The sequence below is a fragment of the Nicotiana sylvestris genome, chromosome 11 (assembly GCF_000393655.2).
Source record: "Nicotiana sylvestris chromosome 11, ASM39365v2, whole genome shotgun sequence".
Classification (NCBI taxonomy): Eukaryota; Viridiplantae; Streptophyta; class Magnoliopsida; order Solanales; family Solanaceae; genus Nicotiana; species Nicotiana sylvestris.
Window position 1 is genome coordinate 153,753,566 of NC_091067.1, and position 23,954 is coordinate 153,777,519.

The following is a 23,954-nucleotide window of genomic DNA, read 5'->3' on the forward strand; positions in this document are numbered from 1 at the left end:
CTATCATTCTCAAAAGATAGGTCGTTGGGGTACTATTTCCTCAACTAAAGGCTCTTGAAGAAGCTCAGGAAGTTCTTTACCTTTAGAGGAAGATTTCTTAGTGATAGAACCTCTGAAAATAGTACCGGAGCTAGAAGAAGGCATGACAGAACCAGAGGCACCACCACGAACAGATCCTAGGCTACGAAGCTTGCCACCTCTTCCTCTTCTATGTCTTACAGGGGCATTGGGGAAGCTATCAAGAATTGGGATTCTTTTAGGGTTAGGATTCGGAGATGCCATTGCAGAGAAAAGGATGAACTCAAGGAGAAAGGAGTAGAAATAAAGAGTAAAGGATTTGTTAAGGGTTTATGAAGAAAAGGACAAAGGGAAAAAGGATATATATGTATATAATAGCAATCGTCAAGCAAAGAAGTATAATGATGGAAAGCCTATAATAAAGGCAACTATCGCTTCGTGAATATAAGGGATGAATAAACCTTGGAAAAAGGCTGCAGAATTACAAAATCAATCGGAAGGTGACACGTGTGCAGAGCATTAAATAGAAAAGACAACTGGGGCGTCAGTACTGTCATAGCATTGATTACAGCAAAAAAATCCCTTTTTGTGAAGGTCCACTTCCCAAATATTTAATGGATAAATAAATGGAAAGTTGGGGGACTATCTGTATTGGGAAAAAACTGAGTCTGAATATTGAAGATGACGTGTCATGACACGTGGACTGGTCAAAAGGTCAAAACGCAATAAATAGCCAAGAGGCACGGGCGATAACAGATAGGGGGAAAAGAAAGCAACATAGGTGTGGACCGTTACTAAAATAGGTACGAGTCTCGTACCTATTCGAGTCGTTTAAAGATCAAAGATCTGAAGAAGTTGAAGATACGAATCTGATGACGTAAAAGAGTTTAAATACAACATTAAATGTCAAATACGTTAGAGAATCTGACTTAAATAGAAATGATTGTGTAACGTTTTTTTTAAATATCATTTATTGCTCATAATTGCCTCATTAAGACAAATGCATTATATCTTCTCCTAGAATCAACTATAAAAGGGGAAAGACTCAACATCTGTAAGGACACAAATATATGATTGAGATCTTACTGAAATACAAAACTATTTACTGCTTTACCATCATTCTCAAAAATATTTTATTTTCGTCTCCTGATTATCAGTAACCCGAATTTCTTTCTAGCTTTGACCAAAGACTCAGATTTTTGGTTAAACAGTACTCTGCTAAACTGGCGGTGGAGAAAGGACTGCTCAAGGTGGAAATGAGTTGTATTTCAAGCAGTTTTCGGGTGATATAATACTGGCAATGGGCAACGCTTTATATTCGGTAGCCTTCAAAACATTACGATTCACGATTTTTTTATTCCGTGGGGAAAAAGTTTGACCTCCATAAGGAGAAACTGACACTTTTATTATGGTCCTTTTGGTGTTTTCTTTCAGATCTGTGGACCACTTGTCAATGAAGATCAGGTTCGGAGCATCATCGATGAGATAAAGCACGTCACTACAGAAAGTTCACGTAGAAAAGGAGAACTCACAGAGAGCAAAATCAGAAGACTTTGATGCTGAAGTTGCTGAATTGCTGAGGGAGGAAAGAGAGCTAGAAGAAGTGGTTTTCGGCATTGTATGTCCAATATACAACTCATGACACTGTTGTCTTTATAAAACCTTTCACTTTGGATTGTTCTCGAATCACATAGACATTTTTTATCAGGTAGGTAACATATTGGGGACATTGATCATGACATTCAAGGCTGCTTTCTTGCCTTTTCTTGATGATCTTTCATCATATCTGATGCCTATGAGGGTGAGCTTTAGCTAGTGATAATCAATTCAATTTTAACCTCCAAGGTAGCTTTCCATCTGTATTTCTCATTATTTTCTTTTCCCGATCGAAGGGCAAGGACAAAACAGCTAAAGAGAGAATTAAATGTATTAATATCTTTCTTAATCTTGTGGTGCACTGCGGCAGAGCATCTCTGAGGTAGGTCTATCTCTATTAGCTTTTCTTAAATAAGGTCACAATTCTGATAGTTACTTTCTGTCCTAACTAGGTACTATATTATATATCTTCCATTTATTTTGGAGTCGAGCAACGACGAAAACCCGGATGTTAGACAGGTTTGTGTATCTTTGTGGCTGGGACAGCATTCAGTTATGATGCATTTGCTATAATTTGATTCATCAAACACCATCGATGTTGAGTTCAGATTGCGTTTTGTGGACTTGAGCTTTGTGCTGAATATGGTGGTTATAATTTCAAACCTTATATTGGAGGTATGATATTGTTCAACCTGTTATTGAGACCCTTTTCATAATGGAGAAAAGGAGACAAGCAAGAGTTATATGCTTCTCTGTATAACTAATCCCAATATTTTAGAGGCTCTTTCAAGGATCAATGTAGTCATTATGCATTTCAATGCTCTTGAACCTGAGAGTTTAGAGGCATATGATGCTGCTGTTTTAGCACTTGGTAAGATATGTTGGTTTCATCGAAAGAGTCAACTCCCCCCAGGTGCCTTATTTATCGGAATCCTTATCGTTTTCTTGTTCATGCATTATATATAGTTTGGTAACACATAGAGCTTTTGATCTTCCAAGATGAAATGATGCTCCTCCAATGTACTTCATAATATTGTAAAAATTCAATAAAGTTCTCACTCCAAATATTTTGGTAGATTGTTCCGACTAGGTTGAATTGTCTGCCTATAAGATATGACAGGTTTGAAGCCAAAGAAGCTCACGACCGGCTATGTTCAATGGTCAAAAAGGTAATGAACTAGTCTGCTTTTGTTAGAGATACTGATTGCCAAGGCATGTTATTAGGTTATGAGTGAAAACCTAGCATTACTGATTTCAGTGATATAATTGTATTGGATTTTCATCCACCCTTTACTTGGCCTACTAGCTTTCAGCATTAATGATTTCTCATTACTCCAGACTTTTAGTGCATCAATATCATTTATCAAGCTTCATTATAGTGTATTTCAAATTTTTTTATTTTGTACTGGAAAAAAGAAAGGATACAAAACGGAAAAATATGATTATTCAAGTGTTCTTATACAAACATGCATACGATCCAAATAAATTTCTTAACTTCTGATATATGTTGGGGAAAATAAGCAACCAGTAGCCAAACAAAATGCTTGAAGTAATACTATAGGTTTGTATCTATTCCCAAGGTTAAGATAGTGCAGATAGGAAATGAAGGGAGTCTTGGAGTAACGGTAAATTTGTCTCCGTGTGACATATATATCACAGGTTCGAGCCATGGAAACAGTCACTAATGCTTGTAATAGGAAAGGCTGCCTACATCACACCCTTGGGGTGCGGCCCTTCTCCAGACCCTACGTGAATGTGGAATGCTTCACACGCACTGGGCTGCTCTTCTGTGCCAGCTAGGAAATGGTTTTTTTTTTTTTTTTTGGTTTAAAAGAATTTCATTATTCGGTGCAATCTTGACTCTTGACTGAAGGCTTTTATGCTAAAAGATTAGGATGTTCTTTCTAATATAGATGAATTACTAAACTATGATCTTCGTAGCATTTGGCGGGTTGACTCGATAATGATGGTTGTTACTAGGATTTGTCTAAACTCCCATTCAGCAAATTAAGCACCAGCTAAAGTTTGCAAAGTCTAATACATAATTAATTTCTTTCATCAATTTCGTTTGTCTTTAATGTTTTGGCAAATTTTCTCACTTGCAGGTCTGACAATAACTTTTGGGTCCCAATTATGAGCACTTTCCAAAGATTATGTCCGTTTTTGCAGAGGTTATTTCGATATCAGAATTAATAGATGCCAGATTGGGTTTTTCTTGTGACTGATATATAAATATTCTCAACTCTGATTCTTATATTTAATACATTTTTCTTTATATTTCATAATTGCGTTGTATGTTAGCAATTTGTCTATCAGGTCTATATCTCTTATAAACAAATTTCTGATAATAGCTAATACATAAAGGTAATTGAAGGGGAAAAGCTTGTTATTGTTTGTTAATTGGAGGCTTCATTTGATATTTTCTTAGTTGCCTCTTTTCACTTTTTTTCCCCTTACTTTTCATTTAGCTAGTTGATTAATCTATCAAGATGGCTACCTGATAGTGATATTGTGGCCTTTTTATCAAATTAAACCTTTTGTTCATTGTCACGACCCAAAATCCACTAAGGATCGTGATGGCACCGGACATCGCTGTCAGGCAAGCCAACCATAAATACTTAATTAAATTCTCGTTTTAATAATTTTGAAATCATTTCTTTCCTTACATTAAACAATAAATAATGAACTTAACCGAGAAAATAATGGTGTCTTTAACAAATTTTAAACTACTGAATAATCCTGTGATCATCCCAGAACCCGATGCCACAAGTGCATGAGCAAATTTCTAGGAAAATAAGATGTAATACAATAACTGTCCGGAATACAAATTGGACAGAAATGGAAATACAGTACAATACTCTAAAGGAGACTTTGCTGATTGCGGGTCGTCTCGATAAATGCAGCTCACCTAAGTCTCTGTATCAACCATGCCGCTGCGCCAAACTAGGCCACTCGACACACATGCACTTGTGCAACAAAATGCACAGCAAGTGTAGTATGAGTACAAAAATGTGTACCCAGTAAGTATCCCGCCTAATCTCGAAGAAGTAGAGACGAGAAGTCGACTTCGACACTTACTAGTGGTCCAATAATAATATACCAATAATGTAGTAAATCGAGGATTTTCATAAGAATGATTGTAATTCAATAACATGAAGGAAGTAATCAATTCTTTTATTAATAGGAAATTTTCAGATTCATTTTCATTATTTATACATTTATCTCGGGACAGGAGGAAACAAATATCAACATCTATGAATCTTAAGGCAAGCAATACAAGCATGCACAAATCATGTCGAGGTCGTACAGCCCGATCCAACAATATTTAAACTATGCACTGCCAGAGGGTCGAATGGCGCGAACTGTATATGCATCTATTACACCTCTCGCGAATCATATATGTGACGCGGTCAACATAAATAAACAAGCACCCCGCTCGTGAATCATACATGCGACGCGGACACACATAGATGTACACATTCAAACAACCAATTAAGAATTTATCAGGGAACATTTATCCAAGAAAAAGTCAATTCTCTTTTAATGATAAAGAAAGTGAAGTTTAATCTTTTTGGAAATTCATTTACTAATTCGATATGATTTAAGCAAATTCAAAATGTCAATAAGATTACAAATATTCCAAGTATAACATGCTTTTGGGTCTTAGACTTAAACATAATAGTAGCTACGCACGCCCCCACAATAGAAGCACATAACCAATTATTTTACCTATGGGGATAATTCCCTCTTACAAGGTTAAAAAGGAGACTCACCTCGCTCCGAAGTTCCAAAACCGGCTTCCAAGCCCTTCCGACGACTCAAATTGATGCCCCAATGCTCCAAAACTAACCAAATAACGGACAAACCAATGAAAATATACCCTAATACTCATAACAATTCAATTTATAACAATTCCTAACCCCGATTGAAAAGTTGACAAAATTGCCCTCGGGCCCACGTGCTCGGGTTCCGAAATTTTTCGAAGATAAACTTTACCCATAACTTTACGAACTCAAATATATAATTTACTCTCAATTTCATATCCAAAATCGTGGTCAAAATCCAAAAATACCAATCCTAGGTCTTTCCACCAAAACCCCAAGTTTCTACCATTTTTTCTTGATCAAATCCGTAATAATATCATGTATTTGACTCACAAGGGGTGGAATTAACTTACCTCATATTTAATGATGAAATCTCTCTCTTGAAATTCTCCAAAAATCGCCCAAACAAGAGTAAAATGGAAGAAAATGGCCAAGACCCCCGATTTAAAGAACCTTACTGCCTCCAACACTTCTGCACCTGCGGTCACACGACCGCTTCTACGGTTTTGCAGGTGCGACCCCTCTACCGCTCTTGCGGTTTCTCACCAGGCTGCCCTTTCTGCTTATACGCCTTAACTACCGCATGTGCGGTCCTGCTTCTGCAGCTACATGACCACATTTGCGGTCTCTTCACTTCTCGACCAACACCGTATCTGCATCCCTCCTAGCTGCTTCTGCAGCTCTGCACCTGCGGCCCAAGTCTCGCAGGTGCGGTTACACTAGAAGGCAATAACTTCAGCTCTTCCTCCAAATTCTAATTCAATCAGTTAACCATCCGGAATCCACCCGAGGCCCCCGGGACCCCATCCAATCACACCAACCAGTCCCATAACATAATGCAGACTTGCTCGAGGCCTCAAATCATATCAAACAATGCTAAAATCACGAATCACGCTCCATTTCAAACTTGAAGAACTTTAAAATTTCAAACTTCAACATTCGATGCCGAAACCCGTCAAATCACGTCCGATTGTCCTCAAATTTTGCACACAAGTCATATTTGACATTACAAACCTACTCCAACTTCCGGAATCGGAAACCGACCCCGATATCAAAAAGTCCACTTCCGGTCAAACTTCTCAAAAATCTTCAAATTTCTATCTTTAGCCAAATGACTCCAAAATGATCTACGGACCTCCGATCGCACTCCCAATACCAGAATCACCGTACGGAGCCATTTCCAGTCTCGTGATCCCAAACAGACCTCGATAACACTGAAATGCACTTTAATCCAAATTTATGAAGTTCTTTCCAAAAATGCTAACTTCCACTATATGCGCTATGGCTGTCCAACGGGACGGGCCGTCCCATCCCGTCCCATCCCGCTTCAAGTTAAATGGGATGGGCCAATGTTAAACGGGACATGGGATGGGACGGGACGGTCATTTCGTCCCATCCCGTCCCGCGGTCCGCCAGATTTTTTTTTTTAAAAAAAAACTAGTCATTGAGCAACGACTTAAATTGCAAAAATAGTCCTTGCCAACGGTCCAAACAGCCCCTACCCCCCCCCCCAAACCCCCCACCCCTCCCCCCAAACTTTTAATATAACCCCTAAGTTTATTAAATTACACTTTGGCCCTATTTTCTACTATAAATACCCCCATTCTTCTTCATTTTTTCCCACAAAAATCAATCTTCTCTCTCAAATCTCTTACATTCTAATATTCTATCTATATTCTATATTATTCTCTCAATTTTGTTACTATCAAGTATCAAGTGACAACTTTCAAGTATTTGGGCAATTAATTTTGAGCAACTTTCAAGCTTTAAATTAATTCGTCAAGTATTTGAAGCAATATTTTGGGCAATTTCTTCAAGTTTCAATATTTAATCACGGTGCACTCGTTCCATCTCCTAATTTTAATATATAATTTTTGCGTATCATTTTAGTACTTAATTTTTGTGTTTACTTTACGTGTTATATTTTTGTGTTTCATTTGTGTGTTTAATATTTGTGTTAGCTTTTTTAATTTAATTTTGTATTTAAATTATGGCACCTAAAAATGTATTTGGCATTTTTAAAAAAAAGTAGTAAAAAAATAGTAAAGGTGAAAGTAGTAGTAATCCTAATCCTAACCTTTCTCCAAGACCTAGAATTAGAAAACATATTGATGAAATGACTCATGTTGATGAAACTTCATTTTCTCAACCCCCCACATTTTATGATGTTCATGTCGGAGAACAATTAGATCATGAAACTTTACAAAGACAGTTTGGAAATGATATTTTTTTTGAGGATGAAGAAAATGAGGATGAAGAATTAGATGAAACACCCACTCCGCAACACAAGCTCCAACTCAGAGTCAATCTCAGTCTGGAGCTTTACCCCCTGTACCCCTGTAAGGGGTAAGCCTAAGGCTGAACGTCCCAAAACATCACTTGTATGGAAATTTTTTAAACATGATAAAGTCAATCATCGTGCTATATGTGAAAAATGTAAGCAAGTATTTGCACACACAACAAGTGGTGGGACGGGGGTTTAAGTAGACATTTAATAAGGGATCAGAAATCTTTATGAATACAAGCTAACATAGAAGCCGGAAAAATTATAGATCCTACCACCAGTACTGACACTCCTAGTGGATATGGTTCTAATAAAATTCAATAACAACTTGACCCTGCTTCTGGTCATGTTTTACGCAAATATAACAAAGATAGAGATCGTGAGAACTTAACAAAAATGGTGGCTGTCTGTGGCTTACCTTTTACTTTCCCTTCTCACCCTACTTTTGTGCATTATATACAAGAAACTTATAACCCTGCTTTTCAAGGTTTTTCTAAGACCACGATTAGAAATGATGTTTTTAAATTTCAAACTGAATATCTTCAGTATATAACTGTTACATGTCATTGGGTTGATCATCACTGGAACTTGCAAAAACGTATTATTGCTTTAATTTAGAAATTGGATTAATTCAGAAAGATGAAATCTTGGTTTTGAAAAATTAATTCAGAGATTGGATTAATTCAGAAAGAAGAAATCTTGGTTTTGAAAAATTAACCACTAGGGAAGAAGAAGAATACAATGAGATACTTACCACTGGGAGCAATGATGGCATGGAGCTCATGGAACATCAATCAACATTGTCAATTCCAGCAGAATGTCCGAGAGATATTATTGATAAGTTACAAAGAAGCTATATAGGAGCTTACAAATATTAGTATGATAATTTGTAATTGACTACTAAGAGGCCTAGTTCAAACAGAACCCTTCCTAGAAGGTGACTGCATAGATTAGATGCTCTTCAAAAGAATTATATTTGTATTTGAGATTTGAAAGTTTTATTAATAAAATAAAAGGCTCTAAGCGTTGAATTTTATTTATGAATTGTCTTAGTTACTTAATAGTTAATACTTTAAAATTATATTAAATAAATTATAACTCTATTATAAATTTATAATTACTAGAATATTTCACTACAAGTCTTTTGTTTTAATATTTTATAATTCTTTACTTAATTTTTTAATTTTCATTTTAACAGAGTAACATTTAAGTTTATTAAATAAGTCAAAAATCTAGATGTTGCAAACTTTAAAATATAGTAATTTTCAAAAAACTAGACGTTTTGTTTTAAAAAAATACACTTAAGGTCCACGAACCCGTCCCGTCCCGTTTCGTATCGTCCCGCCACTGTCCCGCTTAAATGTCATCCCATCCCGTTAATTTGGTCTCGTCCCTTCCCGTTGGACAACCATAATAGGTGCCAAAATGCTCCTGGGCCATCCAAAACCCGATCCGAACATACGCCCAAATCCAAAATCATCATACGAACCTGCTAAGACCTTCGAATCCCAATCCGAAGCTGTTTACTCAAAAATCCAATCTTAGTCACTTCTACCAACTTAAAGCTTTCAAAATGAGAATTCTCTTTCCAAATCGACTCTGAACTTCCCGAAATTCAATTTCGACCACACATACAAGTCTTAATACCTGAAGTGAAGCTACTCATGGCCTCAAACTGCCGAACGATGCACGATAGCTCAAAACGATCGGTCGGGTCGTTACATTCTCTCTCGTTTAAACATACGTTCGTCCTCGAACGTGCTAAGAACTGTGCTGGAGCTGTCTGATATCACTGTTTAACACCTTGTGCACCTACCCATGCTATCAACAACTCTGTTGAGCGCAATAGTTTGATCAATCTGGAGATATCCTTTTTCACTAAAGCAAATAAGCCTTAGAGCCCAATTGCAACATCTGTAATTCTCTGCCAGGCATGTTTCCAACATACGAACACTGTATATCTCACCACACGATGTACCAGAACATGACTGCATACCTTTGCTAAATTCACACCTTGCACCACTTTATTCACAGGACCACAATAACATCCTCCGATAATAAAAGCCAGAATTTCCACGACTCTGATGCTCCCACTGACCTTCATGACATACATAGGTCTGGCTCTAAATCTTACAATACCGCCACGACGGAAGAGACGTGTAGAAATTCATAACCAACTACTGAATCAACAAATCATTGGGTCTATACTCCTGACAAGAACAATCACCTCATTCTGAATCAAATAATGGTCTTTGCTCTTTAATATACTTCATATAATCCGATCTCACCAATACTAGATCCAATAATCCCGTCTCACCTAGTACGAACTGCTTAGGCAATAAGTCACCCCCGACAGGATCAAAAGTCTCAGATGATGCCACAATGCCAATAGGCTACCAACTCGAATGGGATACAAAAGGAAAACGAACTCTAGAAGGAACTACTCAACTCGCGCAACTAATACGAACTTTCCTCAGAAAATGGGAAACAAAACACACAAAATCAGAATATAGAAACTGTACTCCACATCACACTGTTGCGGCATGCAACCCGATCCAAACAACATACCCATGGCGGCATGCCACCCGATCCACACATAAATTTCACATAAGAAGGTACACACCGAGATACATCGTCCATTACTACAATATACCGAATATTGGTCACAAGCACTAAGTGCATAATACCATCCCTGGGGAGACAGATGGCGCCATAAGCTACAAAACTCAAGCACAACTGAAGTGCGATATATGATCTGAATCTCAAGAGCCATCCTGCTCATATGAAACCATCGCTAGGCGAAACCTCAACGCATAAGAAATTTATCAAGCCATTTCACAACTCACACAGCACAATATAGTATTACATGAAATAGCCGATGACGAAACAACATACCATGTTCAAATACTCCTCCATAAGGAACACTATGGTGAAATGAACATATCTGGCTTGATATAGAGCCCGTATTCATATTTAAATTGATTCACATACCTCAAGCCGATTCTGATCGTACCAAACTAGGCAAATAATCTTTCCTAGGTCCATAATAGCCCCCTTTTCCCCCATAACACACAAGAACAACCATTATAACCGGAGCGATCCTCCACAGTCCACAATCCAATAAATCGAGTGCCCTCCAGGCATAAATTCTCAGATTAACGATATCACCAAAATCTTCATACTTGGTTTAATTCTTCAATCAATTAAGTGATTACATGCCACACTCATACAATTTTCCCGTGATCCACACTCCCACGACCTTCCGTAACAGATAGCAAGTCTGCACATCCACACCACCGGCCGCACTAACGCTGAAAAGTAATCAAGAATCCATAACTGGATGCAAAGCTCCCTTTTTTTTCAAAATAATCTCAAGTCACGCTGAAGATAATGCGAGCTTACTCTAAATATTCAAATCCCTTTCCTGCTCATCCGAGCTCATGACATCCTTGTCAACACCGAATCGCAACCTTGATCCTCACTTTCAAATTCCATACCACTCACTGGACCTAACATGCCAACATGCGATAGTATAAGATTTTCATCATACTCCGGAACCACTAATAGATTAATACTTCATCATATAGAAACTTTTAACTTAACTCATTATAAGAGAACTATAGCAACACACAAGTGAATCCTCATAACCGTAGAACATGCAAATCCTCCAAGTAGTGCTCTAGACCCCCATAACCCTTTCGAGATCTGCCTACACATTACGGGATGTAATACTGGAATACATCCAAATATAATCAATTACGGCGGCCGTCAAGCCTCGCGCGCACTACCACCACTATGTCAATTCAACCATGGCTGACCAATCTAACTTCCTCTAATTCATCCTTAACTTGCCTTAGAGATAATATTAGCTCCATTCCTTACATCACCAACCCGAATCCGCACTCACCATGAGTGACCTTGAATCACGAGACCATGTTGTCTCAAATCCCACGAACCATCTCTTACTTTTCTTATGCGCGTATCCGCATCCTCAACCTGTATACCCATTTCGATAATCCCGCTATGGATTCGAAGTCTTTTTCCCTTTTTTCCTCCAGATGCTACACTACAAGCCGAAAACATCATAGATCATTCTGGGTCTCTTATCATAATCTGCTACAAAAGCTCGATTCTCAATCATACTGCAGGCTTGAATCCTTAGGCACCGCATTTTTAAATCCTTTGAACTCACTAGGAGCGTTGTTGAGAGTCACCCACTCTAACTTGGTCCTGAATATAATCGACTCCATAAATTTTCTAGCATATGAACACCCTCTCGACAAATCACACGACCAAATCGCTTTCTTTGGAACCCGTATCTACACAAGACATAGACCCGTACCCTTCTCTAAGTCTGAACATGAGTCAATAAGGCCACTGTAGCACACCTTTAACAATTCCTTTGCTCAAATTACCTTTTATGTTCCTTCCCCTTAGCTGAAATAACCCATCCATATGCTAATAACCTGAAATCTCACAAATAGACAACCATGCAATCAACCGTAGGCAGTGGGACTCTCCCACTTAGCTTGAAGCCACTATTACACAACTCCAGAACCCACCAAGATTCTTTATCTCTTATTGACATGAATTTTGCACAATCAAACCGCTAGATTCCTTGAAATCCTTCCGTTAGCACTTTATGAACACTCTAAATCCCCATCAATAACCACATATTCAACCTCTTACCGGATGGCCAATAAAATCCTTCGTAGAAGCTTCGCCAACCACATGACCACTAACCTGCTCACAGGGGATAACCCACTTGTGGAAATTACCTACTACGACATCAATAACCCATCCTGAGCCCATGCTCATTCACCAGCTACACAAGTCCATTCACCCCTCATGGACATCAATTAAATGTGCGACAATATCCTTCCATCCCAAGTCATGTTGCATCCTTCTTCATATCAAGCGACTCCCTTCTGTCATATCCAACCTCCCCCCGCATAATAGCCAATACTTCAAATTAAATCAGTAGACCCAATCACTGTCCAATAACATTCCCAAATCATTCCGAACTTTCCTCAAGGGTGCGTAGTCATCATACCACAAAACCCATATGCAACTCCGCCACTCTCCCACTTTGGCGAAACTCACTCCTTTAATCAGCTACTCGACTTTCGCTTCTTATACCTGGCCTTCTAAATAACTACCGCCTGACACTTCCCACATGTCCTTCCTCATCCTTTGTTGCTCAGTTGTTGCTTTAATTAAATCTCTATCTCTGAAATATTTGAACCAATAAATTGTCACTAACTTTAACTTTTCGAAGATCGTCTTTCTCGAGCCGTCAACATTAGAAATACCAATTCAATCCTGCACCACCGCCCCCTGCGATCTCTGACAGTCACTTCTCCAATACCATTTCACAATACGCTTCCCCAAAGGCAAATTGAAGAGAACCATACACCGGCGAACTTAACATATTCAATCACAGACGACGACACCACGACGCAGATGAAAATCCCATCACATTTGAAATCACCAAGTCTTGTTACTCCATCACTCCAAATCTGTACATCCCCAGGACAATTGCTTTTCCTCCGCCGGAAATGAAATATCGAAGTCTCTGAATCATGCACTGAGTAGGCCTCCTTTCAGGTCATTCACTGCTTCGACATATTGGTAAGCATCCTATCATCACATCAATACTGGGCAATAGCAATGCACGAATCGTCAAAACATCGATGCCAAATCTCGAAACCTTAGGTAATAATAATACTGAGCTGAACGACACAACGACCTTCTGTGAGGTGACGACAATAACCGAAACAACTATGTAGGTAGAAACATCCTGCACCACATCTATAGTACTATTACAATTCCTCAATTCTTGATTTATAATAAGCATTATCGAGTAGGAAGGAAACAAGGGCATAAGCCTCAAAGGAATCTAATCGCACGATGAGGAATCAAGAAGGGAAGTACCCCTAACAGCCCTGTAGCCTCTCGAAGATAAGTACAGACGTCTCTGTACCAATACGCAAGACTCTACTAGACTCGCTCATGACTCGTGAAACCTAAGGTAACCTAGTGCTCTGATATCATGTTGTCACGACCCAAAATCCACTAAGGGTCGTGATGGCGCCGGACACCGCTGTCAGGCAATCCAACCGTAAATACTTAATTAAATTATCATTTTAATGATTTTGAAATCATTTCTTTTCCTTACATTAAACAATAAATAATGAACTTAGCCGACAAAATAATGGTGTCTTTAACAAATTTTAAACTACTGAATAATCTTGTGATCATCCCAGAACCCAGTGCCACAAGTGCATGAGCAAATTTCTAGTAAAATAAGATGTAATACAATAACTGTACGAAATACAAATTGGACAGAAATGAAAATACAGTACAAAACTCTAAAGGAGACTTTGATGACTGCGAGTCATCTCGATAAATGCAGCTCACCTAAGTCTCTGTATCAACCATGTCGTTGCGCCAAACTAGGCCACTAGACACACATGCACCTGCACCAGTGCAACAAAATGCATAACAAGAGTAGTATGAGTACAAAAATAACGTGTACCCACTAATTATCCCGCCTAATTTCGAAGAAGTAGAGACGAGAGGTCAACTTCAACACTTACTAGTAGTCCAATAATAATATACCAATAATGTATTAAATCGAGGGTTTTCATAAGAATGGTTGTAATTCAATAACATGAAGCAAGTAATCAATTCTTTTATTAATAGGAAATTTCCAAATTCATTTTCATCATTTATACATTTATCTCAGGCCAGGGGGAAACAAATATCAACACCTATGAATCTTAAGGCAAGCAATACAAGCATGCGCAACTCATACTGAGGTCGTACGACCCGATCCAACAATATTTAAATTGTGCACTGCTAAAGGGTTGAATGACGCGAACCATAGATGCATCTATTACCCCGCTCGCGAATCATATATGTGATGCGGTCAACATAAATAAACAAGCACCCCGCTCGAGAATCATACATGCGACGCGGACACACATAGATACACACATTCAAACAGCCAATTAAGAATTTATCAAGGAACTTTTATCTAAGGAAAAACCAGTTCTCTTTTAATGATAAAGAAAGTGAAGTTTAATCTTTTTGGAAATTCATTTCCTAATTCGATATGATTTCAGGAAATTCAAAATGTCAATAAGATTACAAATATTCCAAGTATAGCATGCTTTTGGGTCTTAAACTACCAGGTATTAAACATAATAATAGCTACGCACAGACTCTCGTCACCTGATGCGTATGTAGCCCCCACAAATAGAAGCACATAACCAATTATTTCACCTATGGGGACAATTTTCTCTTACAAGGTTAGAAAAGAGACTCACCTCACTTTGAAGTTCCAAAACCGGCTTCCAAGCCCTTCCGACGACTTAAATCGATGCTCCAATGCTCCAAAACTAACCAAATAACGGGCAAACCAATGAAAATATACCCTAATACTCATAACAATTCAATTTATAACAATTCCTAACCCCAATCGAAAGGTTGACAAAATTTCCCCCGGTCTCACGTTCCCGGGTTCCAAAATTTTTCGAAGATAAACTTTACCCATAACCTTATGAACTCAAATATATAATTTACTCGCAATTCCATATCCAAAATCATGGTCAAAATCCAAAAATACCAATCCTAGGTCTTTCCACTAAAAACCCAAGTTTCTACCAATTTTTCTTGATCAAATCCGTAATAATATCATGTATTTAACTCACAAGGGGTGGGATTAACTTACCTCATGTTTGATGATGAAATCTCTCTCTTGAAGATCTCCAAAAATCGTCCAAACAAGAGTAAAATGGTAGAAAATGGCCAAGACCCCCGATTTAAAGAACCGTACTACCTCCGGCATTTCTGTACATGTGGTCACACGACCGCTTTTGCAGTTTCGCAGGTGCGGCCCCTCTATCACTCCTGTGGTTTCTCACCAGGCTACTCTTTCCGCTTCTACGCCTCAACTACCGCAGGTGGGGTCCCGCTTCTGCGGTTACATGACCGCATCTACGGTCTCTTCACTTTTGGCCCAACACCGCATCTGTGTCCCTTCTAGCCGCTTCTGTGGCTTCGCACCTGCAGCCCAAGTCTCGCAAGTGCGGTTACACCAAAAGGCAACAGCTGCAGCTCTTCCTCCAAATTCTAATTCAATCCGTTAACCACCCGGAATCCACCCGAGGCCCCCGGAACCCCGTCCAATCACACCAACCAGTCCCATAACATAATCCGGACTTGCTCGAGGCCTCAAATCACATCAAATAATGCTAAAATCATGAATCACACTCCATTTCAAACTTGAAGAACTTTAGAATTTCAAACTTCAACATTCGATGCCGAAACACGTCAAATCACGTCCGATTGACCTCAAATTTTGCACACAAGTCATATTTGACATTACAGACCTACTACAACATCCGGAATCGGAAACCGACACCGATATCAAAAAGTCCACTTCCGGTCAAACTTCTCAAAAACCTTCAAATGTCTATCTTTAACTAAATGACTCCAAAATGACCTACGGACCTCCGAATTCACTTCCGATTGTGCTCCCAATACCAGAATCACTGTACGGAGCCATTCCAGTCTTGGGATCCCAAACGAGCCTCGATAATATTGAAATTCACTTTAACCCAAACTTATGTAATTCTTTCCAAAAATGCTAACTTCCATTATATACGCTGAAACGCTCCCGGGCCATCCAAAACCCGATCCGAACATGCACCCAAATCCGAAATCATCATATGAACTTGATGGGACCTTCAAATCTCAATTCTAAGGCTGTTTACTCAAAAATCCAATCTTAGTCACTTCTACCAACTTAAAGCTTTCGAAATGAGAATTCTCTTTCCAAATCGACTCTGAACTTCCCGAAATTCAATTCCGACCATACATACAAGTCATAATACCTGAAGTAAAGCTACTCATGGCCTCAAACTACCGAACGATGCGCTAGAGCTCAAAACTACCGGTCGGGTCGTTACACTCGTGTCGCCATTTATTAATTAAATTTTGCTTCTTTAGGTTATATGTGTTGGAAATGATCTTGCTATAGAAGAAATGACAAATCGCATGATCAGGGGCGTATCTAAGGGGATTCCATGGGGCACGTGAACCCATGCTCCCCACCCTAAATCATGTATAGTAATGCTATATTGTTTTTTCAAAAATATTTAAATATATGTGTGTGCATCCACACTCAAAGTATTATATGATGTGATGGTTATTGGGTGTACCTAGGTGAGGTTGTGAGTTTAAATCTTATCTCAATCTTGTAATTTTTTCCTTCTTTTTTTTCTAGAAGTAGACTCGCACAGGAGATGGGCATGTCTGGTGTTATTTTTGTATATTAATTAAGTACTTTTTCTTCATGGAAAATAGATATAGATGTAAGAAAATTATTATTTTTAAAAAATAATAATTTTTAACTTATAATTCCAAAAGTGCAATGAGTACGCAATGGTAAGAACTAAAGGTTGAATCTGTAAAATTTATATTCTTGATCCACCTCTTTTTAATAGTGCATCCATCCTGCCTAAATCCTGGATCCGCCTCTGCGCATGATAGATCTGTTGAAGAATCTTCAAAAAACTCTACCACCAGACACCTGGACATCAGCATGGTCATTGCTATTCCCTCAGTAAGAGATGGAACTAGAATTTTTAGTATCACCTGAGGAAGATGCTAACTTTTCATCAGTGTAATCAGGGGTAAAGCTAGGCAGACACAAGAGGGATAAATTGAATCGCCTTCTTCACAGAATTTTTTTTCGTAAATAGGGCAAAAACAAACTTTTTTGCATATATAAACTGTTGTTGAATTCCCTTGACATAAGGGAAGATTCTAGCGTAGTGGCAATTGTGTCTTAAATAATTGCTTTTTAGGTCGTATATAGGTTCAAATACAATTGAGTCATTCTTGCAAAAAAAAATTTGAATTACAACTCCGCTACTGGGTGCTATGAAACTATGATATCTTCAACTTTATGCAGTTCAAACATTTTGGTGCTGAATTCTCTCCTGCAATCATTCATTTGAGGAGTATGTTGGCCTTCATAGGAGGAGCCTATGCTTCAGTTGAGACCCTCTTGGGAGCTCACTCTTGTCGGGAGAACCCTTTTAATTTTAATAGTTCAGACATAGTGGAATTTGGATTAACCAGTTGTAAATCCAATGTAAATTTTACATCAGCTTGCTCCAAAATATTATGCAAGATCTTACCATTGCCATTTTGCTGTGGGTCCTTTCGGAAATAGCCTCTCTGTCTTTTTGAAGGTAGGGGCAAGTTTTAGGATACAAATTTAACTTTTATTTTCTTCACCAATGTCACGACCCAATTCCATTATAAGCCGTGATGGTGCCCAACACCACTGTTAGGCAAGCCAATACTTATCAACTAGTGATTTCCTGTTTAAATAAATTATTAAGTAGTAACATTTCCTTATTTGTTAAAAAGTTTAGAAATTTGCAAGTGTAACATAAATAAACGAAAGCAATAAGTACAAATCTATATCGTATAAGCAAATCTAAAATCATAAGTCTACTAGTATGTGTGTCAAGATCTGGTGTCACAAGTGTGTAGGCAATCTAGTAGAATAAACAAAAGAATGTTTGCCTACTGTCTGAGAAGAAATAGATAGAAAAGTAAAACATAAGGGAAACTCCAGCTGCTGCAAAACCGCTCGAAAAGCAACTCATCATGAAGTCTTGAGGTGGGGATCAACTATGCGCGCCAGACGGGTAACTAGATGCACCTGCCTCAGATTCTGTACAATTAAGTACATAGGCGTAGTATGAGTACATAAACAACATGTACCCAGTAAGTATCCAATCTAACCCCGAAGAAGTAGTTACGAGGGGTCGACTTTGACATTTACTATGGGCTAACAATAATATAATTTAAGAGTTATACTAAGCATGGATTTCATGAATAATACTGAAAGCTCAATAACAAAAAATGATAAGTTCTTCTTACACAAATATACTTTCAATTTCAGTTATATCATTTAACAGCTTACATTTCAAGACATTTAAGCAGTATCAATCATGGAGAGTTTCAAATAATTATCATGCGCAAATTATTGGCTCGTTCCAACATAATATATAAATTGTGCACTGTCGAAGAGTCGAACAACGTGAACCATAGATACATCTATTTCCTACCATGGCACTCGACCCGATCCGCAATAGCAATTATTTTTAAAGAAAACACAAATTTCACATTTACAGTCAAGTATTCCATTAAATCTTCAAGTAAGTGAATTTAACCTTTTACACTTCTTTTATGAAATATTCGACTTGACTCGAGTAATTAAATTAGCAAGGGCGCAAATATTTCAAATAAATCATGATATGGGTCCTATACTACCCGGACAATAGCATATTAGTAGCTATGTACGAACTCTCGCTACCTCATACGTACGTAGCCCTCACAAATAGGTACATACATTTATTTAATTTACCTATAGGGTTAATTCCCTATTACAAGTTTAGAAAGTACTTAACTCGTCTCAAAGCCTACTTCCCAATTCAAGAATGCGCTCAAACTTCCAAATTCGATGCCAAACGACTCGAAACTAGTCAAACATTACACAAACCAATCAATTTATGCTCAAAAGTTCATATCTCCACTATTAAAGGGATTACCCAACCCAAATATCAAAATATTGCGGAAGCCGAATATATAGAGAGTGATTAAATCACAACTACTATATCTGAAGGTAGCTAATAAATAGTAAATGAGATGATAATAAAAGAAACACCTGAAATTAACGAGGTTCGGCAAAATTTGATTTTTGCCTAGTCCTCGGATACAATCAACTCAAATTTTATTTCACTCCAAAAATACAAGTGAAATACTACAAGAGAAAAAGAAGATTCAAATGCCTTAGGAGATAAGAAGGCAAGTGAAAGATGTTTTCAAATGAACAAAACCCTTGCTATTTATAGAATGGAAATTGCCTTAATAATGTCATGCATGATATCATATTAAGTGTGATAATGTAATGTAAATGCATGAAAAATGCATCTCCTAATTTCTTCCAAAAAAAGAGGCTTCAAATGTTCATACTAGTTCATATTAATCTTGTTAAATTCAACAAATCTCCACCTTGGCAAGATTTCACTTTTTTTTTTTTTAATTTTCTCTCAGTGATAAATTTTGATTGTGTCTTCAACTTCAATCTTCAAAGTTCAACAATGTTGATCAAGTTCAAACAATGTTGAAACTTGATCGCAGTCACTACTTTTGTTAGCATATCGGCAGGGTTGTCTGTTGTCCGAATTTTCTGCACCATGACTCCCACCTTCTTCTATAATATCTCGTACAAAGTGATATCGAACATCAATGTGATTTGTTCTTGCATGATAAACTTGGTTTTTTGCTAATTGGATAGCACTCTGACTATCACAAAAATAGTGTGATGTTTTCTTGACCAATACCAAGATCTCTAAGCAACCCTTGAAGCCAAATTGCCTCCTTTACATCCTCTGTAATTGCCATGTACTCTGCCTCAGTTAGGGGTGGGCATATTTCGGTCGGAACGGAATAAACCGACCGAACCGATTTTTTTTTATTTCGATTTCGGTTATTCGGTTTGTTCGATCGGTTTCGGTTTAAAATTTTAAAATTTCAATTTTTCGGCTCGGTTTTCGGTTATTAAGTTATTTAGTTCGGTTAACCGAAAAACCGAATTATGAGCATATAGGTTCTTTAAGTTATATATAGGCTAAGCCCATAGGTAATAAATTAATACTATTAGGTTCAATCTATTAAAGACTCAACCCAATTAAATAAGTCCATCAACTTCCCAATCTTAAAGACTTTCACTCTATTAAAACTTCTATAGCATATATGATAGATACCGGGAGGATTTCATACAGAGTTGTAATTTACACTATGTTTGAATTTTATGATCCATAATAGTGTGCAAAGTTTATTCTTTTTTTTTATAAACATAATATTTCCAACAATTTCGAAGTTTTGGGAAAAAATAACAAATTCGTCGGTCCTATTATTACGGTCACGCCCCAAAACTGGGGGGCCGCGACCGGCGCTCGACCGGGTAGCCCCAGTCAAGCGGACCTGGATGCCTTTCCTATCCCACGCGTACCCCGTATTTTCATTGTCCATTAATCAAAGGAGATAGTCATTTATAATTGAAACACTCTTTTTACAAAACATACATAGTCACTTAATGAGGTTTACAACTTACATCGCCCAATATACAAAATACATATTTACATAAGTTCGCAACCCACATTTACTGTCTACGGAGCCTCTAAGGATACAAAAGGATGATACAATACTTGCCGGTAACAATGCTTCGGCTATACCTTACACCCAAAATCAAAATAAGACTCCGAAATAAAAAGTGGCATGAGCCACGCAAGGCCCCGGGAGGAAAGGGGCTCACCAATGCATCTGACGAAAAGTGAAGGGGAGCTACGGTCGATGGACTGGAGTACTTGCTATAGATCTACCTACAATCATAACACGAATGTAGCGTCCCCGGCAAAAAGGGACGTCAGTACATTTGAATTGTACTGGTATGTATGAACAAACTTTTCCCTAAGTAAAATCAAGAAATGCATAGATAACAACAGTAATAGAGTCAACAATCAAATGCACATGAAAGGAACAACCAAAGCCAAACAAACTCCACAATCTCTCCTTTTTCCCCCTTCAACAATATTTCATCACCTCAATGGTTTCACAACTTTCACATATTTTTATTTCAGTAGTGATTTTGATCACTTTTCCACCCTTATTACCTCAGCCACTCTTATCACCACAACCCACACCTTATTACCTCGGCCGCCCTTATCACCACAACCTACACCTTATAACTTCGTGTTGCAGCACGCAACCCGATCCCACCGGACAATTACAATTTCATACAACAACAGCAGTTCACAGTTAAATCACATAGCTTCAGGTCATCCAGAATATCATTTCACAACAACAACAATTCACAAGAATTCTCATAAACTTCAATACCAATTCCATCATATACAACAACCCGTATATAATTCAAGTTACAACGATAGTTGCCTACAACAAGTCACGGATGATATTACCATCGTTGTTTCAATTTCATCAATTACGATCTCTTTTTCATTATTGGTTACACAGCTCTTACCACATAATCATATTCATACACACACACTTGGTTTGTTGCCATTTACTTACACCATTATATCGGAAAACTTAACCAACAACGTTCAAGTCATATTAATTACAAGAATTCACAAACCAACAACGTTCAAGGCATATTAATCACAAGAATTCACAAACCAACAACGTTCAAGGCATATTAATCACAAGAATTCACAAACAATTCACATAAGTAACACCTACCAATTACTTGTACCAAACAAGGTGACTTTCCAAAGGTTAAAATTAGCCATACATACCTGGAGTCGAATTCCCTTTTTTCGCTTCTATTTCCAATTCACCAACAACCTAGTATCGTCAATCTAGTTCACAAGTCAACACATATAACTTAGAATTGAAGTTCACAAACTCAACCCGAACTTACTTAGGTCATCAACCCCTCTTTTGCAAATCTTTAGTTCTACCCAATTCCTCTTACTAGATTCTAGGTTTTAAAGGACATGCATGTGTATCTCAACTTCCATTTTCAAGAATTAACGCATGAGAATCCCCTTTTTTGTTTAAATCTGAAAACAATGAAAAACGGTTGGGGATTTTACCTGCAAGAACGGAGATGAAGATAATTACTTGAAATTCCCCGGCCCGAGTGACTTTGAAGAATCAAATTGATGAAGGTAGGACTTTATCTCTCAAGAATTCTATCTTCCCTCTCTCTAGTTTTGTTTAGAAAATATGTTAAAATGAGGGGTTGGAGTGTTTTATTGCAGAAGGGGTCGAGTTTAAAATTTAGAAAAATAGGAGCCCGAGTTAGGTTTGCGATCGCAGAGTGAAAATGCGGTCCGCAGAATGGATCGCAAAAGTGCTCCCAAATCTGCCTGGGTATGCGGCAGAAATGCGGTCCGCATACCCATTATGCGGTCGCATAGTGCACCACAGAACTGCCCCTCACAAAATCCCAAGGGAAATATGCGACGACTATGCGGTCCGCATATACGTGATGGGATCGCATATTGGTCCGCATTTTTAACCTCCAATTCGACCAACACACTCACTCACTTTGCGGCGATTATGCGGTTTGCATATCTGTTATGCGACCGCATTCTAGACCACAGAATTGCATTTTCTGGAAAACAGTATTTCTTGACTTTTTATAACATAGATCAGTACCAAAAAGGTCTGAACCATGATTCCTAACATATATTCGGGACTTGGCACCACGAGCTACCAGGTTTTGAGTACAAGTTTTCAAGGGGCCTTACAATTACATAGAAGGAGCCTAATATGATAATGTTCAAACTGAAAACCGAACCGAAATTAGAAAAACCAAACTGAACCGAACTTATTTCAGTTCGGTTTTGATTACTACTTTTACAAAATCGAAAATCGAATAACCGAACCGAATTTCTTCAAACCAAACTGAACTGACCGAACGCCCACCCCTAGCCTCAGTAGTAGACAAAGCAATTGTTGACTGCAAAGTAGACTTCCAACTAACTGGTGCATTTGCAAAAGTGAAAACATAACCAGTAGTTGATCTACGCTTGTCCAAATCACCCGCGTAATCCGAGTCACAATATCCAACCAGGTACTAACTATCTTCCTACTCAAAAATCAATCCAACATCTACAGTATTACGAATATACCGAAGAATCCATTTCACAGCTTGCCAATGCTCATTTCCTGGATCATGCATATACTTGCTTACAACTCCGATAGCATGTGAAATATCAGGTCTTGTGAAAACCATTGCGTACATCAAGCTACCAACGGCATTCTTTGTACCTTTTGTTTTCAGAAAGGATGGTGGAGAGGTAGGTGAGGTGAAGAAGAAGGTGGATAAGGAATTTCCTTTTTAAAAAAAAGAATTTTAAAAGGTTTATGATGTGGAGCGCGGGTAGCTCAGGGATTAATTTGTAACTGGTTTTGATGGATGTTAGTTTCACTTCAACTAAGGATAACCGGATAGGTTGCTTGTAAAGTTAAGATGTATAGCTGACTTTTATGGACAAATATCCATGAAAGGTGTGCTTACCTCCTTTGCAAGTTGCTTACTAATGACGATGACTTGTACGTTTGGCGCAATCTAAGTGTCGCCACTCAATCAAGCATCAAGTGTATGATCCTTG

General features: G+C 38.0%; 1 protein-coding gene across 1 annotated transcript; it reads left to right on the forward strand.

Moving 5' to 3' along the window:
• The first annotated feature begins 699 nt into the window (after nucleotides 1–699).
• On the forward strand, nucleotides 700–23,684 carry LOC104240131 (uncharacterized). The gene is made up of 8 exons (XM_070162163.1): nucleotides 700–732; nucleotides 1,523–1,636; nucleotides 1,727–1,819; nucleotides 1,911–1,996; nucleotides 2,067–2,133; nucleotides 2,223–2,289; nucleotides 2,393–2,485; nucleotides 23,560–23,684. The coding sequence occupies exons 1-8, from the start codon at nucleotides 700–702 to the stop codon at nucleotides 23,682–23,684; spliced, it is 678 nt and encodes a 225-aa protein (XP_070018264.1).
• Nucleotides 23,685–23,954: the final 270 nt, after the last annotated feature.

Bases quoted from the DNA above. Each gene is read 5' to 3' on its own strand.
- LOC104240131 (XM_070162163.1), top strand. From the start codon at position 700: ATGACGTGTCATGACACGTGGACTGGTCAAAAG. The intron at 1,997-2,066 runs GTAGGTCTATCT...TGTCCTAACTAG, and splicing joins TGCGGCAGAGCATCTCTGAG to GTACTATATTATATATCTTC. The intron at 2,290-2,392 runs GTATGATATTGT...CCAATATTTTAG, and splicing joins TTTCAAACCTTATATTGGAG to AGGCTCTTTCAAGGATCAAT.